The sequence below is a fragment of the Hetaerina americana genome, unplaced genomic scaffold (genome assembly GCF_022747635.1).
Source record: "Hetaerina americana unplaced genomic scaffold, ioHetAmer1.1.p SCAF_8, whole genome shotgun sequence".
Lineage (NCBI taxonomy): Eukaryota > Metazoa > Arthropoda > Insecta > Odonata > Calopterygidae > Hetaerina > Hetaerina americana.
Genome location: NW_027287427.1, coordinates 28,996,654 through 29,018,665, shown reverse-complemented (window position 1 = coordinate 29,018,665; position 22,012 = coordinate 28,996,654). Strand labels below are relative to the sequence as shown.

Sequence of the window (22,012 nt, the reverse complement as noted above, 5' to 3'; positions counted from 1 at the left end):
TCATACCTGCCATTTGTACTCTCAGCCGAGAACGATTCAAACACCAGTTTTAGATTTATTGCATCACTTTCAGGGAAACAAAATAATGCATTGTTCTTTGTTAACTTTTCACATAATTATCGAAAAAAATAAGTCCTGAAATAATAATATATCGAACTAAATACAAAATTCAAGGACTTCACATTCCCATATTTTCGGCTCGATGCTCACAAGGTTTTGCCTTTTTATGGCATCTCTCGTCGAATTAAGATGCCTTAGAAAGGTGAACCACGGTAGGTGTCAACCAAAAGAGGTTGAAAGAGTTTTTGACAGAGAACCGCACTGCACTGATTCGGCAGGAAATACGCAGAGCTGAGACTTGCATTATTAAATAAATCTGGAAATCCCTCTTCATATTCAACATCGACGTCACTTACCGGAGGCATGCTAAATACAAGATTTTCAAAAAGTAATCAAGGTATTATGATTACGTATGTTGCTACTCAAGAACTTCTAATCGGTGACCACCAAAAAACCCTCAGTGAAACAATTATATGATCACAAACTGTCATCATGCTCAAAAGACATTGCTGAACAAGAATACATTTGATGGGTCGTAAAACTACCTACATGTACATCTTAGAGGGTAAAAATTATTACCTTTACCAAAACCTGATCATTAGAAGTACGTAAGACGTAGGAATGAAAGCACTAAAGTAGAATTAAAAATATCTTAGAACTGTAGGCACATGTTTGACTAACTTAGGAAACCTATCAACATACTGTTATCCAAACTAATGCACAGTGGCTGCATATGGCTGTGAATAGATTAATGAGATGTGTAACTTCTATTGTAAAAATGTCAACACTGCATTAGAGATCCACTTCTGTGCTACTTTACTTCTGATGTTAATAATGAAAGACCTAAATATATTATCTTCAAGTAAAATTATTTCATTTGTAGAACGGAAGAAGTAACTTGGTAAGCCCAAACGAACTTTATTAAAATACGACGTAGGTTTATACGTTGGACGTCATCATCAGGTTTACTGATTTGGTCAATTGCAACAAAAACACCTGATGATGACGTCCAGTGTCGAAACCTGTGTCGCATTTTAATAAAGCTCGTGTGGAATTACCAAGTTACTTCTTTCATTTTAAATATGTTGTGTGAATTCCATAAAAGGTACGCCGGAGACAGTAAAATTATTTAATTTGTAAACGTTTCAACACTAAAAAATCGAACAATCATAATAACACTACAATACCTTCTGGCAAATGAAATATAATATTATCATAATGCGTGACTTATTCAGAAAAAAATGCATTCAATTGTACCAGTATGTATTTTCTTGCATTGATAATATCACTTTAGAAATGATTGAATGATAATATTCAGCCACGAAACCAATAGGTAGAAACAAGTATGCAGTTTTCCTTAAAATGAAGTGGAAATACAAACAATATTTGCCGTCAGTGAGAACAATTACAATATATAAATTTTAAAATAAGGAAAAGGGAACCAAAAAATTCTATTCCACTGAAATTATATATATCACAGATTCATGGAGCATAATACTGCTTATAATACACAAATATACATACTGCCTGCACAACACACACACATACATGTACACACACACGATCATTGATCACGTACAGGCCGAGGTATACCAATTCCAAGAATTTCTATCCCTCCTCGGGCAATTGAATACATCACTTCTTTTTCCTTCGCTCGTATCAAATAAGAAGGATAGTTAAATCACATTTTTGCACATTTGAGTAAGTCTTTCAGGAATTCACACCACTGGCGATTACTGATTTGGCCAATTACAGTAAAAATGAAAGTGACATGGCGGATTCATGACAAGGGGCTTAATTAATTATAACCTTGGAATTTCCTGGCTGAAGTGGTAACTGGACGTGTACGTGATAGGGGATCGTTAAGGCTGATGAATATTTCATTAAGGACAAGGACTGTAGATAGGATAATACATGAATCCAGGTTCCAAAATACACCAAATCCAAAATTCTCATAAATCAGCTACTCATGACAGAACTACTGCATTTGTTACATGAAGACAACATAAAAAATGACTGAAACGGGTTCTGGTAAAAAATATAATATCCATTGCAGAGATGTATTCGTACGTCCGACTCCTCCGCAAAATGTACCGAATTTATCCAGAATATCCGGTTTTGCGAAATTTTGGATTTGGTAACTTTTGGTATCACGCTCCACACATGAGGTGAGGCGTAGGAGTGTGAAAAAGAGAAAAGTTTTTTCTCCACTCACTTTGCGTTCTTCGGAAAGTTGTGTCCGTCGAATACTCCATGGCGCACCAGGGCAACTCGGTGATGTGCCGGCGACGTATGGGACCCATAGCCCCCGGGGTTGAGCTGCAGGGAAGAGCATTTGTGAGTTCGGTGGTCACAAGGGGCCCTCGGGGCCCCACTGACAGCAAGAGAAATTGAAAGTGACGGCGGCAGAGCATCTGCCGGCCCACTGGCGCCATCAGGCCTCGGCGCTAGCGTCCGGCTCTTCGGCCAATGGCCATCTTTTAGTTCAACTTCTTGGGAGAAACACAAGCTCAAACATAGCTATGAGTTGCCAAATAAATTAGTGAAAGCCGCAGCGTTCCATAAAGAGAACATTCTGGACGAAACATACAATTTTTGAAGCATGAAATCATAAAACTTTGAAACCTCTCAGCAAAAAGAAAGCACCTTTCTCGAAGTGATGGTTTTAGAGAATATATTGAAATGATATCAATTGCCGATTTGCACGAAGTTAAAAATGCATGTCATACAATAAAGCAAAATAATCGTCTCGTACGCGTAAAGTAAATAGCGCATTGCATAACTTATCTTTGCCAAGCAAAATCGTGAAAAATTGAACGCTTCCTAGCTAAAACGAAGCCTTGGCGGTTTGTTTTGAAGCATTAAATTGAAATAAGTGAGAATTTTTAATTAAATGCATTCAAAAGTGATAAATAAAAAGCCCTGATATTTAAATATTATGAAAGACAGGGTTCGGAGGTTTGAACCGTGAACTATTTAAATGCCATCAATATAAATAATCGAAACAAATCCTTTGAATCAAATCAAAAATGAAAAGCTTTTCCCAAATTTTTGCCCACAGCGAACATCGCCCGCGCAAAAAAATATTATATCAATGCAATTTTCGTATGCCTATCCTACTCAAGCTCACGGTTCACACCCGTTTACATTTTAAAGCGTATGGATACTAAATTTCACTATTTTCCAAGCGCTCGAAAACAAGAATTGGCATTCAAATAAAATGTCATTGAAATTATTCAACATTTAAAAAACCTCACCTTTAAACGGGATCTGCCTGCACGCGAGTTTAAAATAACTGCATTCATAAAAATGCGGAAGAATCATAGGAGAGACATGAAACATCATTACTCAAAATCATTCATCCTAATTTGAGAAATTTTCTCATGAAACCGATCATCGCGTCTATTTGATGACATGCTACATCAAGTCTTCAAACGAAATCAAAAAAACACTTTCATAATTATAAATCTAGACTACTCCTTCATTCCCTATATTAGACTAAGGTAAAAATGTGCCAAAAAAAGAATGACATTCCAACAAACTTGCAAAAATTCGAAACACAAGAAGTTGATAAATTTACACTCCAGTAAACAACTGGTCAAATAAATTCCACTCTAACGTTAAATTTACTGCTATGCTTTTTTATACTTAGGGCCTGCGTGATTCTACATAATGGCCACCTATTGATTCATTAATAATAAATTTCACGCGCAGGCAGTTTATTTTTTCTAATTTTAAACCTTTACTGTGAGATGCGGCTTTTGTTAGAAGCGAAGCAACTAGCAGTTATCGTTAGCAGCGCAGAGACAGTTAGATATTTTGGTGGGAGGGCAAGACACAGAGATAGATGAAAAACCGGAGAGAACATTCCAACCGAACACACCAATTAAAAACCAAAAGAAACAAGAACAATCCCCATTCTGCGGAAGAATTTTCAGAAAAAACGTTCTCCCTCGAGAGGAAAGGAAAAGTGGCGGAGAGACGATAAAAAACAGACCCATATCCATGCTCTCTACACACTAGCCGAAGGTTTATAGAGGTGGGGAGGAGCAGAGGGGTAAACGGCAGAGAGGATTCGAATGTATCTTCTCTCTCCACTGGTTCGCGAATCCTCCTCTTCGAATGGATCCGTCCTTTAGGCGGTTTGGAGGGAGAGAGAGGGAGAGAGAAAGAGTGCTCTGAGTGGGTGGCAGGTAAAAAGAGTACTTTTGGTATGACTCTCGAGGGCAGAAACTCGAAGGAGTGCCGTGGAACGAGTAGAGTGAATTAAAGCAAGACGAAAAGACAAGCATGGTGGACAGAAAAGCGATCACTATGCGTGAAGACTGGGTGGGGGAGGGAGGCGTAGGGAGAGGTCGGACTTCGGTTATGAACGGGAGGGTAAAAAGATGTGGTAGACAAAAACTCACCCCCCATATTCACTTTGATGGTTCCAAAGACGAGACCCGTTATGTGCTCCGCACTCCCATCATTTTTGGCAGTCCTTGAGGTGACGCTTCAAAATGGGAAAATAATACATCTCGACGGCTCTTAAATTAAAGGACAGCTCAAGATGAAGAACTAAACACTCTCCAAGACGACCATTTGCTTACAATAAATGTTCTCCAAATTCAACTAAAGAGACTGTTTAACAGAAGAGACGGGGAATTACAAAGTGTTGGTATCCTGTTAAGTGTAAAAATGCGCAAAATATGTTACTATAGTGACAACTATCACTATTCTCTCTTTCAAATTTGATGTTACGACGGGATTTACCTCCCACGCATGGCAGGATGTATTCGATCCTGAATACTTGCAGATGGAAAATAAAGCTACTCATTTATTTACTCAGATTACAATACTAACAAGGCATCAAAATCAAATATTCAGCTCAATTCACTCGAGAAATACAAACATTCAAACACCAAATAAATATATGGATTGATTTATTTATAAACAACATGGTTCTTTTCGATTAAAAAATAATGAGTTTTACAGTTGTGTTTCGTGATTTTAAAATCTGGTTGCGATACACATTGATAAAGTCATACGTTCAAAATGATCTTATGCCTCGCGTCTGATCTCACCTGATCAACGTGATTTTTTCTTAATTAAACGATAAGTCGAATTGCAAACTACCGATAAAATCACGGTTATGACGCCGATTGCGATGTGACGCTCAGAGAAGGCGATTGCTGGAGCGATTTCAAGCCCTCAATAGCTGATGTAACGTATTAGTACGGTCCCAGGGTGAATGCAAACGATCCCGTTTAATCCGCACTTATTTTCAAAGCATGTTTTCATGAGTAGAAGAGCGCTACTCCATGGATTCTCTCATCAGCGGCGCTTGGTTCTGGTCGTATGCCAACTTAAGAGTCTCGCTTCCACTTCCGAACTTTTTAAACCGTCACGGGCCAAAGCACACCTACCCGACGGAAGTGCAGAGGGCGGCGGGCATTGACCAAGGTGGAAAGAGAGGGTAACCAGGGGAGATCGGCGCGGGAGGGTGACTTTGTTGAGCGGGGGTAAAGGGATGCGCCGTGGAGGAAATCAGGGTTTTGCGGGACGGGAGTGGGGTAGGGTGGGGGAGGACAGACCTAGAGACCTTCGGTAACGGGTCGTCACATGCCCTGGGGGGAAAGAGGGGGGAGGGGAGGGAGGGTGGGTGGGCTATCCCCCGACTCCCGGTGAGAGAGAACGGACTCGGCCCGGATGCGACCTTTGAATCCCACGGGACCTGCCTCCCAGAATCGCCCCTCATTCGCTGTATCTAATCAATGACTCGTAAAGCGGTGCCAACTGGTGGACACTCCCCAAATTATGTGCGCTTCTTAGTCCCCAGGTGACACCGGGACGCGTTTCGGCATGGGGCGAGGGTGCGGAGAATCGTGGAAAGAGTATTCATTACGATTGATCCCATTAGTCATGAAAACTAATTACTGTCCAAAAGGGGGGATATAAAGAGCTACAAAATTCTCCGGTGCTTAGAAGGGTATCAATCTTCGTCTACAATTAGCCTTCTTTTACTTGATGAGGGTAGAAAAAGAAACTTTGAACTTCCACATAAAACTTCTTTAGCTTGCTTGGTAGAGAACTATAAATATTCCTTTAAGTTAAATAGGTTTTCCCATTTATTTAAAAAAATGACTGCCTTAGGGTATTATTACGTATAATATTTAAATACCGTTATTTCGGAGCGGTAACATAAATGAGATTAACTAATTAGCAGGCTTCAAATTTAATCATCATCAGTAAAAATGGTCTTTCTCAAACACATCCTCGCAAAAAGTAAAGCGGTCGCTTCGGGCGTGGCATGAAAAAGGCCGGCTTAATGATACAATTTGCTACCCGAACGACTGAGTCAAAGGTACAAGAGAACAGCGATTTTGAAGGGCAAGTTCTACTTTTCGACGGATTCTAGTTCACCCATTCATCACGACAAAGAGCTCACGGTATCAAGTATGGATTTCCATCCCGTCTGCACTTTCGAAGCGCCGGGGATAAGAGGGAGATGGGAAGAAAAAGAGAGAGGGAGATTCTGAGTCCATATAATAATCAGCCAGTGTGCGTGCCTTCACTCTTGCGCATCTTCGACTGTGCTAGCAGGAGTAGGAACTCCTCCCCCCAGTTTTATCGGATCCCAGCTCCGGGAGGCGTTTCCTCATGGGCCCGGGGTGGAAAAGGGGTGGAGGTTCTCCCCTCGCTCCCTTGAGGCGGTCGCAAGGACTCGCCCCACATTTCCAATGGCGAAAGAGAGTGCAAATATTCCTTCTTTCCGGAATTGGAGGGAGCTTGAAGAGAAGGTGAAACTCCCCGGGTCGCCTCTTATCTTCTTTCCCGCGATCAGAGGGATACATTTTAAGAATTCCTGCTCCGTTTCGAATTTTATCTGTTCCCCTCTACGACTGTAATCAAAAAGAACGTTTCCGCTTCTGAAAAATGTCCATTTTTCTTAATTTTCTTGTCTTTTTTTGTCTTTTTTTCAGGGGCCGCTCTCCTACGGTTGGGGTATCAAAGGAGAAGTCGAGCCGTAGAGCGAGGAAAAGAATTGCGCTTCCGGGAGTTTTTCAAGCGAATAAGACCCATGGGATAAATAACTGTGACCGTTTCTGTCATGAGCCTCACCTCGTAGTGCAAGACCCAATTCCAATATGGCTGGTAGGTACCTACATAATTTTTCCACGATACCGCGAGCATTTGGGTCAACGCTTATCTTCTAGCTTTGAAAAACGAGCTGTGTTAATATGTATAGAATACAATATATCCCTCCTAGGGCGATAAAAATAGGCGATTTAAGGAATGACCTTAAAGCCAGCCAGAAATGCAAGAATGAAAGATCCGACCGTATCCTTCACGACCACGGAAGAAATTCTCTTCGCAATTAATGCCTATTATCAAAACATTATAAATCTGCATCATACCCTATTCACCTATTCGGGCTACTATCGCGATTGCATTCATTCAATGCCATACATTTTCTACCAACGAGGATTAAAAATAACCAGAACAATTAATCATGGGGGATTGGATTTTAGATTTTTTGATCAATTAAGAGATTAGATTTAAATAATTTTACTTAATAATACCTCTGGCATTTTTTATGCCAATATTGAAATTATCACTTGCTAGATTACGCTTATCATAGAACATTTTTAATAAATGAATTACCCCGTACATATGAAAAAAATACAGTCGAATTATTAGATACTGAAAATTAAAACAAATAAATTACTTCTATTTATCAAATCCAGAGCATGACATTTAACTCTTCGTTTAAAGTTTTAGCAAACTACAACTGGAGTAAAATCAATCTAGTTTCCCTTCGACTTCACGCTGCCAATATTTTTATAAGAAATTCAATTCAGCTTCTGAATGCTAGCTTTTAAGTCTGTATGCATAGCATTTAATTACTCGAGTATTAGAAGCAAATTACCGGTTTGAAATTTATCCTTGGGGCACATCTTCTTCCTATGACGCGAGTGATATGCAAGGACATCGAATGATTGTGAGTACAAAGTAAAAAATTCCATTCCCCTTCAATACTAAAAATTTATTACGAATAAAATTATGAGACTATACGAGTACACATGAACTCATGAATACGAATGCTTATACCCGTTTCTTTCTGAACTAATGCACTTTGTTATCAACGGAATGTATCGGTCATTGTTTCAATATTTTAGGGCAACCTTACGCCAGGATTAAAGAAATAGTGGGTACTAAAGGAATATATGAACTAACACACAAAAACTAAGAATCTTGGTAAATAGGAGAGTATGCCTTTAAATATAGATGCTTTACATGATGTTTACTTAGTTTTACCACTACAGTACATTTTTAGAATAAGCTAATTTCTCGAGCACCTACAAGTTTTCTCTCCATGGCAAACGTGTTAACTGTAATCCATCCATCAATCATAATTTTAATTGTCAGTCTACACAGTCATGTTTTGAATGCCTAAGTTGATATTATTATAATAAATCAAAAGATGAGTTTAATTCCGAGTGTAACCTATACACTGCAGACTCCATATTGCCTATTATTATTTACCAATGTCACCTAAATATATTTTCATGGGGAAACTTACATTGAGTAAAGGTACATTTTAAGAATAGTGCGTAACTCTTCTATGGAACCCAATCCTATTAATATGTTCACAATTAATTATGATCATGAGTTTTTCGTGATTTCAATGAATGATAGGTGCAACTAATGCAATTAACATTTGGTGAACTTAAATGATTGTTCGCGTGACTATGTTCCCATAAACAGTGGTAGCATGTGCGATAACTTAGGCAATATATTTCAAAACGAAGTGTGAAAACCAGTGAATGCGAAAACGGTGGAATGTGAGATCTAGTGGTTTCTAGAATATCTTAGGGTATATGATAATGAGTGTGCAGTGACCAATTTTGATGACTGATGGCGGGCTCATCAATTATAACTCTCTTAAAGTAAGTCTAACTCTGCCATTACCACAACAAGAAGTGCTAACATATAATTAAATTATTCTGACTGACACTAAGGAGTCTTTTTTTAAACTAAAAACCCTCCAATGTCTATTACACCTAAGTTACCTCTTGCTATGGATCAACAAATTTACATCAGATATCGATGCAAAAATGCATAGATAAAAATCACGATTTTTACAATAATGTATCTCATAAGTAACAAACTTATTTTTTCAATACAATAATTTTATGAGTTTATTAAAACTGAAAATAAATCTGAAGTTGATTAATACTGAAAATAATGAAAAAGATACCACATAGTTAATAACAATCTAAAGCAGAAAGAAAACGTTGGCTATTTACAATATAGTTTCATTCCCAACGGTATTCAAATCGATATTAATTTGAAGTCAAGAAAATTTACAGGTCATTTCCGAAATTCACTGCGAAAAAAACTGAACTGAAAACGACAAATTACAATGCCTCGATTGCTACTTTCAACTCCAGCAAACACGAACCCAAATAAAAGTCTTTGAAATGAACACCAAGAAGTTAAACAAATCAAGCAGAAAAACTGAAGCTTAACCAAAAAACATTATTTACAATATCTCATCGCTAATAAAGATTTTAGGACGAGTTAAATATTTATTCACAAGTATTTCAACATCAGAGTATATTTAGGTTACGCGAAAGATCATATAAGAAGCTCATGATTTGCCCAGATGATAAAATGGAATATATGAGTTGTCTCATCAAATGAAAAAGCTGAAGCGAATGTAGAAACTATATGGCGGAGATTTCACCTTTATAATAAACGGGCAGCTGAAATTATAATGTGCTCAATGTCGTGTATTTACAAACAGGTGATATTACATACCCAGAAAGTTGGAAAGAGGCATAGGTAGTCAGAGAGTCAGAGAGGATAGACAGGTGCATGGAAGTTTGTACGAGGATCATGTGGTATGTCATTGATTACCGTAAATAGCATATCATTTCCGCAGCCCCGCATACCTCTTCGTGAAAACCTATAAATGGGTAATTATTAATTTTTTTTTCTCAAGGCAAAAATTATGAGATTGAGAACTCCGCAGAGCTGAACGACCAGCCATCTCATCTTTTTTCCTTTTATGGCCACAGAAAATTGAATATATGAACTATCTAGTTCAATTAGTCAAAAAGACCTAAAAGCTAACCGATTAACAATATATTATTAAGCAATATTGACAAGGTTCCGGATATATTAACGCCTTTCCCCAATAAAGGCCCAAATTTGTAAGCTAGGCCCACGAATTCCGCTTCTTTTTATCGGATATGGCCAACCGAGGTTTATGGAGGGTCCTCGAATACAGAATGAGCTTTTACAAAATGAACAGCAAGATGACGGTTCCCTTTAAAACTCAAAAAGTTCCCTGGCTTGAGATCCAAACGTCGATGCGGAAACGATACACGCGCAACGGTAACGATCGAATGGACTACCACTCCGTCTGTCATGTTAAAATCACTGGAATTAATACAATTGGCGAATTTTTCAAATTATTCTGAGCAAAAATTTCGCCTAACACATCATCTTAACTAATATACACACACGTAGTATCCAGTACAGATAAATATCCACAAATAAGATACACAAAGAACAGTGGTTCGTAACTGGTTGGTTAGCTAAAACCGAGCTTCGGCACAGACCTTGTTACGGGTTTGATGTCTAATTTAAGCATGCAGGTACCTGTACAACACGACTGATGGTCACAACCTGATCGAGATACTAATAAATGAAATTTTCTTCACGTGCCCGTTTTATTAAGACTTTCTTTGCTTGTCAGGCCTTCCGATAGGCCTTACCGTTTAACCTTTACCAAGATTGGCCAGAAGGGGGACAATTTAAATTATAGAGCGATCATAATATGGTAGACGGAGCGTGAAACCACAGCTTGAAGAATAGGTAAGGCGGGAGAGATGGAGTTAAGGAAAAAGGGTGGGGGAGCGATAGGGGGGTCTGGTTTAAGACGGACACGGGGGGATTTAATGGTTAGTGGACGGCGTAGGGGGAGGGAGTTGGTTAGAGGATTTGGGGGGGGCGTTAGTGTTGCGCAGGGGAGCCGCACCTTCACGACTGTGGCCATGGCGGTGGCGGGGTGGGCAGCGGCAGCGATGGCGGTGGGCGGGGGCGGAGCGGGGCCGAGTACCTCGAGCACCTCTTTGTCCATTATGTCGTCGTCCGCGTAGGGCGGGTCGTTGTCTAGGGAAGCCCCCAAGACGGATGTGACGAGTGGCTCCTCGGGATTCGAGGCCGTGGAATCAGTGGCCTGTCTCAGCAGTCGCTCCTTCATCTCGGAGAGGTACGGGCAACGCTGCATCCCGGAGGGGCCTGCGAGAGAAAGGGAGAAGTTAAAAAAAAGTGCCCCCGGAAAACATCGTAACATGCTCGCTTAAAAAAAAAGGTGGTAGCAATAAATACACAGAGAAAGAAGTTCTGTGATAACGATGAGCTTTGAATCCACAGAAGTCAAAGGGTATCAATGGTGGGTGAAGACCTCTGTTCCGTAAGTTGAGTTTATTTTATCTTGTTTGAGTCCATGCGTTGAACATAATAACATAAAAGCCAAACAATCTCAGAAAGATCCAAATCACTGAGGTCTGGATATAATTCCATTTCATCTCTTGTCACAATAAAATTTTATTTTATATTGAAGGAGACAGCGAGAATAGCATAAAATTTCGACCTCTAAATGTTGGTTTTCGTGTTCAAATCAAGACTTTTTTTATTCCCTATGATTGTTTTCACCCCATTAGACCTTATTTTTTAGGTAAATATTCTTGTTAACACATCAAACTTGATGGATTTATTTACCAAGAGAAGTAACAGAAAACTAACAGATACAGGAAACATCTTTAATATGAACTTAAAGCACCGTATCAAGCTCCACTGAGTCAATACTTTAGAGGATGATAATTATGACAATTACGAGGATGACGTTATAAATTATTTAAGATCACTCTAATTTAATTAATTTTATTTGACTTTCAATTAACCATAATTATTAAAATGTCTCTCACATTTACCCATGATTCCTCATCCCATCCACTTGAGAAATATTAAAGGCGAAAAGGGTTATTGTTCAAATTGTTTAAGATTAAGGTAAAGATGTATTTAAATACAAGAGTATAAATCAAACTAAAATAATAATCACACCAATTAAATATGACGAACTAAAGAAAAAGGCATATTAATACTCATACCGCAGTTACGCCTCAACCTAAAGATCATTTTGATAGGTGAGGATAGGGTTCACCCAGGTTCGAGCTCAAATTTATGCTCATAGTACTTTCAGATTTAATGCTCTTTTGCAATATTCTGTACACACGATATAATGTCAGAGTTGAAACTGTAATTTTGCCTGTGGGAAAATCAGTGCTAGTCTACATTAAATGTCAATTATTTACAACCGACAAAACTACCTAATTAGCTCACCCGAGTAAGAAAGAAACGCGTGCTATGGAGAAGAGAAACTCTTCTCTCTGATAAAAGCTCTCTCAGGCTTTAAAGCAATGTAAGGTCTCTCTCTCAGAAGACATCAGCTCCGTAATGCGACTTCAGACACGTAAAAGGGTGAATTCTCATTCATACATAACAAAAAAGAATTCTTTTTGACTTAGATGCTGTTCCCCCGACATTTCTTTCTTTGCTTAACGGTCCCCAGAGTAGAATCTGGAACATAATTATTTTAGCTTTAAAATACGAATTCTCTTCTCATAGTGCACTTGTATTGAAAAATAAATACACAAATAGTGAGAGCGTATGATTTTTAAGACTATGCTGACCGCGCTCGGAGAGTAGGTTTGTGGATTTTGGTTTAATGGAGACGTTTTTGATTTATTTCAGTGAATTTTCGTGGCTAGCTACACGTCTCCATTCTTCCGCTTCTCGAAATACACTGAATGAACGCAACGACCTCGCAACTCGATACTAACAACGTGCGTATGTGAATTGAGGGGGAATGTTACTTCCACGTGCCACATGGCGCGCTTCTGAAGGACATTTCGTTCGCGCTCTGCAAGCATGTGTGCAATACTTTTCAGCCTACCCTCGTATTTCGAGATATGAATGAGCTCTTTCATCTAACGGTGTATTTTTGTATTTTACCTTAATTAAGTGCACCAGTAGGACACCACGGGATGACCTCGAATCCTAGACTCGTATAACGTAATTAAAACTACTCTCTGGGAATAAAATTTAAAAGCGATGCACTCCTGCTCCCATTGTATGCATTCTTATAAGAGGAAGACTATTTTAGAGCACAATGGGGAGGTGTCAACAAAAGCTTACGGTGACCGAGCCCTGACATTCCCCCCTCAATACGGGTGGTCGAGAACATCAGCAGCTGCAGATGCAGATTACGGTATCCCTCCATCGCTTCAGACTCCCTATCCGCCGGGCTAAGGCCTTCACCATAGCCTCAGAGATATCGAATTCCGTTGCCACTGCCTTAAGCAGGAAAACCGTGCCCCGTGACTGGCTCCCTTCGTGAGTTCCCGAGTGGTATTCGTGAGAGAGTTTTGGAAAAACGTGAAATGTTGAGGCTCGCACGTCACACGCGACAGCATTCTGCAAATGGGCACGAATCATTTTTATAACTATGCTTAATAAAAAAAATACGATTTTTCGAAAAATGTTGTTTCTGAGCCGGCGTCATTTTAAACGAAGTACACTTTAAAGGGAAATTGAGGGTGGGCATGTACACCGGTAAAGCCGTACAATATTTAAAATATAATCAAAAGGTTTCAGAAAGGTGGGAACTTTTTAATTACCTGAGCAAATTTTTTGAAAACCGATAAAAGTTAAAATTTCATTAAAAAGTTGAGACCAGAAATGAGACAACCGAACGTCCACTCCAACATTCCATCTCTTCCTCAGCCAAATTAAACAGCATCACTTGCCTGAGGTGGGGAAATCATGAGACACGAACTTTTATCCAGAAATTTCATATTTTACGATATCCTTCTTTAATGAATTTGAACGATATTTGGTGTTTTTAGCTCAAGCTGAAAGCGCCAAATGGAATATTTACCAATTGCGCCAAGAAAATCGCTGACTGCTTGGGAATAATATATACCTTAAAACTCGCCGGTTTGGCTATTTATGCAAACTTATCTACTGTAAAAATGAAATTGAATCCATTAAGCTGCCTGTTCCACAAAACTATGGCATTGGTCAACGATTTGCGAAGTTTTTGCGAAAAGGAAATTCTCCATTGGCCAGAGGAAATGGATAAATTAAAAATTGAAAATTTTCCATCAACTGATAACTGAATTTAAAGCCTCCACATGCTTCAGACGAGAGTACCAATAGGGTTCAAAAACAGAAGTGTCCTCCTTAGTAATGAATGGCTCGCCAATTAAAAAAAAAACAAAACCGAATTTTCCTAACACAAAAAATAATTTGGAATTGAACAAAAAAAATGTAATGTCATTGCCTTGATATTCGTTCCAATTACTCTTTTCCCTACGTTATCCGCCAATCACCGTATTATTAAAGCATTTTTCACATTCCTCTTTTCCCTGTTTGTTTCATCTGAAAATATATATTTTCACATTTTAACTTTGAAACATCACCCTTTAATGTAACATTTTTCGATGTCATAAACCAGGCATTTTTTTTAGCATTAACGCCCTGTAATGACGTCAGGTTACTCCTATTTCCTTTTGAATTCCTCTCCTCTTTGCCGTGGTTCCCCTCCGAATCCCGGGAACTACTCAAGTTTCATCACCGACCGACTTCCTAAACTATTTTTTGCCAAGCATGAGTCGGCTCCCCCGCCTTTGGCTTTCCCCCCGTACTCTTCTCGAGGCGAGAGAAAGCACTCATCCTGTGGGTGTCGACACCCGTGTAGCAAGGAGCCTCTTCCCGAGGGTGGGGGGACGCCCCGTCGCCCCAGTTATCCCCCAGGTTCCGAAAGAGAAACAAACTACGGGGCCATCCGCCTACTCCTCGCGTTGAAATGACTCTCAAATGTTTAAACAAAACACTGCACCGGAATCGAGTTTGATTCATTGAAAAGAAACCGTGCTCCAAATTAAGATTTGAACTTTTTAGCCCATCAAATTCACCAAAATGTTTCCTCGAGTGAGTTCCTGACCATTTAAGGTTTGAGTTTTTAGGAAATATTATTTAAATGATTCCTTACTTATTAAGAGCAGGGAAATGAGTAATTCATTAATTGGAATCATAAATAGCGATGCACAACAGTAACTTAGACTTCATAAAGCTTTTAATTGCTTATTACTATCATCAACTGTTCAATAGATGGTATAACATTACTTTCCTGTGTTTCTTTGGTTGAAACTGAAACAATACGGATTTACCCACACAAAACAAACTTTAAAGAAAAAAAAGAAACGAACTATTATTACAAATGGTACATGCAGGTATGGTTGAGCAAAGCCAGAAATTAACCGGTACTTAATCACATAGAAAATCGTAGGTTCCTATTGAATATACAGAGATCTTCGAAAATCGCAATGACGCGCTTAGCATTGAAGCACCTTATGTAACGTTTCTTCAAGCTTCTGATTACCGTAACCCAGTAAGAAAGACTAACTCAACGCTATCGCCTTGTATCTCCCATGTTCTAAACGATAGAAAAATATCAGGCACAGGAGCAGAGCCGTGAACTCTGGTCACCATTTGGTCTCACCCTCACAAATTGGAGAGAGACTCGGGGATTGGGAAGAGCCACGCAATAAAATATTTCGGAATGCCCACCGAAGAGGTAATGAAAAGAGGACTCGTGTCCTAGGATCTCGGAAACATGCATCTCCGTCACCAAGGGAGATAAGAATGGGTGGGACGCGAAGAGGGGGTGGGTTGGCATAGGGAGGAGAGTGTGTGCTTTTTCAAGAGGGTAATACGTCACGATCCCCATCACTCCCGCGTCAATCACATTTAGGAGCTCTTCCCGCGCGTATCGGATGCGGCGTTTCTTTCCTTCCGGACGGCCAGATCCCTTTCCTTCAACCCCCCTCTCGCCCCCAAGTTGTATTCTGGTACTTACCACCACTCCGTCCTACTCTCACGCGAGCATTTCTCCTCCACACGCATGCCCACTCATCCCAGCCGGATTGACTGACGGCCGAGCCTCCATTCAACGAATGACCCAGAGCTGGCAGGGGATTACGTGCATATTCACGTTTGCCAAACCTAAGAGATAACCCAGCAGCGTAATATCTCTCGGAAATCATTGTGTGCACACCTAATAGTGGTGCCATATTCTGTGGGGTAGTAGGATACTTTTGAGCAGGGGAGGATGCATCCGTAACATACGTACACGGAATCCGAGGGTAAACAATTCGTCTGATGCTGTATCCGCGTCTTGAAAAATCCATTCTTCTCTCTTATGGCTGGAAATGTAAGGCGTAGATAAAAACGATAGGCATTCGTCCATGTTTTTTGGTCCGAATACGCCCAAATTTGATCATGATATATTGTGTTCAAGTAAAGGGTTTGGCAACGAGTACATCTACACCGGGGAAAGCAACCGATTCACTCCAGAAACCTAAATAAACTTCCACTGAGAAGAGAATGAAATACGTTCACTGAACGCGATGGGCATTCCCGTTATAAGCAAAGGCAACGAGCAACGTTAACAATCATGACTCGGTGAAAATTTCAGAAGAGGAGGGATAAAAAAATTGAACAAATTGTGAATGCACGAGCGTTATTACTCAGCGCATGAACACTACGCTTAAAACATTTCATTTTGAGAGAACTGAACTCTATTTTTTACCTTCAAATCCGATGATAATAGTTCGAACGTTTGAAAATCCTCGTTCATGACGATGACCCGATTTGGATTTTTGAATTGCGGAGGCGGTTGAGGTAACTTTGCAAAGAGAACTTTCGAATTAAATTAGCACGTGTATGAGAAAGTACATACAAACCCTTATTCCGCGTTCAGTACCAGAATACATCTCCTTCCGGCCTTTAACCGGCTCACCATGGATGGTGCAGCAATATAAAATTTACGTGGCAAAACGAAATAGAGGAGTAACTTTTTATACCTTCCTGTTCACACGTTTGATGCATTCTTTTTCTTTCTTTTCGTCTATTTTTCTCTTCACTAGAGTTTCAACATGTCCTCTTCTGATACGATGTGTTTACCCGGTCTTTTAAACGTTTTCCGCGGTCTGTTTTCCTATTTACTCCTCACAAAACTTCATGGGCCATAAAGTTTCGTCATTTAAATGGTAGGCCCGTTACATAATCACTATCCGGAAGCGTCTATTTCCCTTGCACTTATATCTTTTCTTTTTTACCGCTACCGTCCACGCCTCACCTCGACAGAAACCCTCCCCATTAGCTCACAAAGAGGAGGCAGTCAAAACGAAAGGTCGCCCGAAAATCGTATAAATGGCCATCTATCACCAGCACAATTATTAACCTGATGATTGGTTTTTGATGAGTAACGGCAGAACTCACCTCGTTCTAAGAATATTAGCGGCCAACCATATATTTATGGTAACCAGTAAATCACTCCGCTTGGATTTAATGCAGGGGTCCAGAAGTAACTACCAGACTTGAACCCTGGAGTCTCCAGGCTGAATTCGCACGCCCCAACTTGTATCACGCCACATAAACGTGTAAAGCGAATAGCATGGCCCGACACCCACCATCCCACTCAGGGTTGATCAAGGGTAATGCGAGCAAGACCCTTAAAATGCTCCATTGGCCCGTTTCGCAGGTGCCACAGCCTCCTCCCAACTTGATTAACCTCAGAGAGATGAATCGAAGCAGCCGTTCAGCGCCGCGCCCACCTCCACCCCCACGGCCGTGTGAGGGGCGCCTTTCCCCTACTCTCTTAACCCTCTCCCGGCCGCCCACGGCGTCGCTGCATCCCTTCGCACGTGCCGGGCCTACGCCCACCATCCCACGTGCGCCCTCTTGCCACGACCCACGCACCCCTCGGCACCCCCCCCCTGCCCCGACCGATTCGCCCGGGGAGAACGGCCGAGGGTGGGGATGGGCTAGTCGCTGGAGGGCTTCGCCGCACCCCCGCCGCGCAACCCCCCCCCCCCGTCCCAGGCTTGCGAGAATCCCCCGGCTCGAAGCGACGATCGGAAGCGTCGGCGCTCTTTACTCCTCGCAAACTTTCGATGACCGCTTCCTACATATCCAATTTTATGCCCTTTCTAGTGGAAGAGGGGAAATTTACGGGAAACGCAGACGGGATGAATGGGAATATTTTGAGGAACGGTGGGTTCCTGCAGAAAACGCTGCAATGAAATAGGAGCCAGAGCATCAGAGGAAGGTCTGTGATGATATACGTGAATGAAATGGTGAATGGAATGTGTTAAGTAAAGAATTAGGAAGACGTGATCAAATGGAAAAATAAGCCCACGCCTCGTACAATTCCTAGGGTTTATTACTATTTTAACGAGGGTGAAGGTACCTCTGCCACAATGAAAATGCCATGGGAATAAATAGGTTAGGTAGTTTTATGATAAAGTAGCTCAAACCTGATATTTATACAGCTATCTCGGGCAATTTTGCTTTAGCACCAGTCTACCGACTTGGGGCATGACCATCTGTACCCGAAGTATAGCGGCCGTCATGCGTTAAGGTAAATTATGTCGGACCAAAGTACTAAGCACTACCGTGCATCACGGTCCTGGCTAAATCTTTGTAAAGGTTTTTGCAACTTACGCTATTCTTTAAATACGCCGACTTCTTTGACCATCTTCTAAAACGCACGCCTTCCACTTTCTTGATTGAGCTTATTCTTCGATTAAGATGGCGAATATTTTTTTTTCCTTAATCCCTTCGCCGCAGTGTATAAGTGCAGTTATTGCTGGAGAATTTCATGATCTAATTAATAAAGAGCGTCGTTTCACACTTTCACAGTTGGTTTCCAAGGAGAAATATCTCCTTAGCACGCCCACTTCTCACCCGGGCCGCACAAAACTCCCCGCACCACATTGCGCACAAACCCATTCCGCCTCCGCTAAACCTCCGTGATCCCAGGATCCACGAACCAGAAAAGCACTCGATGGACGCCCTTAGCGTCACTCCCTTCTACCCTGCGATCCATCTTCAGGTCGCGTGACAAATGGAGGGCGGTCCCTGGGGAGCGATTCGGTGATCTAACCTCCGCATGACCAACCAATTGCCACTCCCGTCGGACGAAGAAATGTAGGAATCGGAGACGGTCACATCGTGCCATTTTTTCTGAGGTTATTTCCAAGCTCAAACGTCTGGAATTTTTTTCCGATAATTTCCGCCACAGTAAAAAAGTATAATGAACATAATTTCATTTTTTTAACGGGAAATTACTATTTTCCATGAATAATTCTGAAATTGTTTTCGAAGGTTCTGTGGTTCGACAAATTTTATAAAGGTAATTTCTTTCGGAAAACTTCACTTGGACGCATCTCCCACTATCCGCCAAGTGTATCAAAATGTTTTCCTGAGTTTTCACACGACTCACGTTGGCTTTGGTCGACAAGTGTTTCGCCGGCGTACCACTTAAGTCTTCAGGCCACAATACCATTGCTGCAGTCTTTTCCGCATTAATACGTGTATAATATACAAAACGCATAAAACATAAAACACGTATTTTATGACTCAACTTGCCACGAGGACGATGAACGAGTGGTTCACTGAAGCGTCGGTTATGGGCGGATTTCAGCCGGTGTCATACCCGAGCACACATCATCAACATAATGTGGTTTTATTGATACACAGGGTTCGTCCGGAAAATAAGTGTACTGACTCCTGGGCTGGGCGCGCCGCTCCAGGCGCGCCCAGCACCGCTCTGGCGGGCTGCGATTGGAGGGGGGTATGTTGGCAAGCGACGCTGAAAAAGGCAGTCGGCTCTGAGCTGTGGTGTAGTGAGGAGCTCTGTTAATGCGAACCTCCACGCTCGACCCACGTCACGGAACGCGATGCCGAAGTTTTTGGAGCAGCGTTATTCCATCAAATTTGCGGTAAAGCTTGGGAAATCGTCTACCGAAACTGTCGGTATGATTAACCAGGCTTACGGGGAGTCAGCCATGTCCAGAAACATGATCTTTCGGTGGCACAAGATGTTCGTGGAGGGCAGAGAAGAGGTCGACGACGAGTCTTCGAGAGGTTCCCGATGATGCCTTCGCGGGAGCGTTCCAGGAATGGGAACGCCGCTGGAACAAGTGTATCGACTCACAAGGGTCCTATTTTGAGGAATATTAGCTTAAGATATGTAAAAGTGTAATAATTTTTTTTCCTGAGCTCAGTACACTTATTTTCCGGACGAACCCTGTAAAATAGTTGGTATAAACATGAATTTTCATAATTGCATTTCGTATTACGTAAGATGTACTTTGCACTACCATTCAACATAGATAGTCTCAGATTTAAATGAAGTAATCAAGCAAGGAAGAAGACACTACGAAGAGGGCACAATTCGATGTTGCAATTACGTGAATGCCCTACAGCAAGTTCTCTAAACTTATCGTGATTAATACATTTTAGACCTATAAGGGTCTCGATATAAGAGAGACGTGAGTGAGACTTTCTTGAGAGACGTGAACGCTGCAAGAGCGTTCACGTCTCTCAAGAAAGAATCTACTTCATTTGATGCTTCATGACAACTGGCAACTTAACAACGGAATCTCAATCGAGCTGCTTATTTGTAAAATGAATGTTTTTGCTATAACGAGCATAATAATTAAAAAATTCTCTTTTTTCTGGTAGACTCAGTTTATAACAGATTGTTTTCATTTTACGCCATAACTTGCACTAACAACTACGTTATTTCGTAATTAATATCGTAAGTAAATGTCCTTTGGTTAGATTGTCACTCAATTGGTCATGGCAGGATCGCTCGCCCCATAATTTCTACACTGAATTAAATCAAAAAATAGCGCAAAATTAAATACATACACGCACTGACGAAATATAGCTAGGCATTTCCAAAAATCACGCATTAGTGGCAACCATTTAAAACGACTCGCCTTAATAAATGCGTAAACTTTTCCTCCCAGTTAACAAACAATTGTTGATTACATGGTATGAGGTTATTCCAGCTTTCCTGTTTACAATCGGCTTTAAATTAATTTAACTGACCCTAGACTGGACAACAACAATAATTTAGTATTTCTTATGAAAAAATGATCCAACAAAAACTACATGGGTTCATCGTTTCTTGCTCGAAACATAGCATAGCATAGGCATGGAGTGAAATCGAGAAATTAAAATGCGATGACTAAAATGAGAGTAATAACTAAGTTTAAACAGATGAGTACGAAGTAGTTATCGAGCAACGGTAGAACTGCGCTCGTGCGGCTAGGGAAACCTGTTAGCGGGAGCAAACGTGTAATTATCGACTGCTACCTGTTAGCCTCACAACTCACTCCGAGCGCCTCTTACTAATTGGACTCTCGCATTTCTGTAAGAAAACATCGAGCGATGAACAGCGTGCTGACTTTTTCTCGGAGCGTTCCTAACTTTGGAACGGATTGGAAAACCAATACGAGAAATTGCGAGCAAAGAAAATGCACGAGCGCAATATTTTTTATTGTTCTATACCGGGAAAGCGACACCTACATACGTCAAGCGTTACTTTATTACATTATTGCACAGCGTCGACTAATATTCACCGAAGCAAATGGTTACCTTTTAAGTCACACCGCTCTGATTCCTTTCCTCCTGCCTTCTTTGAATCACTCCCAACTGCCCCCTCTCCTCCCTCACCAGGCCACGGAACTTCTTCGTTTGCTTTTCTTTCGCCAATTTCATTTCTTCCATCCTCCTCCACTTCCACTTCCCAAAAGCTTCCAATCTAAGTTTATCCCTTTCCCTCAAAGCCCAAGTTTCAGCATCTTAACAGATAATTATAAGCATTAAACTACAGTATGTTTCATTATTTATATTAGATTTTTTGCATTTGATACAAGATAATTATGATGAACTATTTTCCAAAATAGTATTTCGTTAATTAATTCAACGGTAGCCAATGACTGCTGTCTTCACACGCCAGACCGTGTTCTCTACA

General features: G+C 40.8%; 1 protein-coding gene across 7 annotated transcripts in view; it reads right to left on the bottom strand.

Annotated features, from left to right (window-relative positions):
• The window catches only part of LOC139698065 (proton channel OtopLc-like), a 234,397-nt gene that overhangs the window by 89,093 nt on the left and 123,292 nt on the right, over nucleotides 1–22,012 (bottom strand). For 5 of the 7 annotated variants that reach the window (XM_071596939.1, XM_071596942.1, XM_071596947.1 and 2 more), the window contains 2 exons: nucleotides 11,174–11,355; nucleotides 2,276–2,379 (listed from right to left, as the gene is read on the bottom strand). In XM_071596939.1, the coding sequence (XP_071453040.1) occupies nucleotides 2,276–2,379; nucleotides 11,174–11,344 (275 nt within the window). In that variant the 5' untranslated portion in view covers nucleotides 11,345–11,355. Of the gene's footprint in view, nucleotides 1–2,275; nucleotides 2,380–11,092; nucleotides 11,153–11,173; nucleotides 11,356–22,012 lie in introns of those variants that run through there. The other 2 variants (XM_071596941.1, XM_071596944.1) reach the window with 2 other exon arrangements.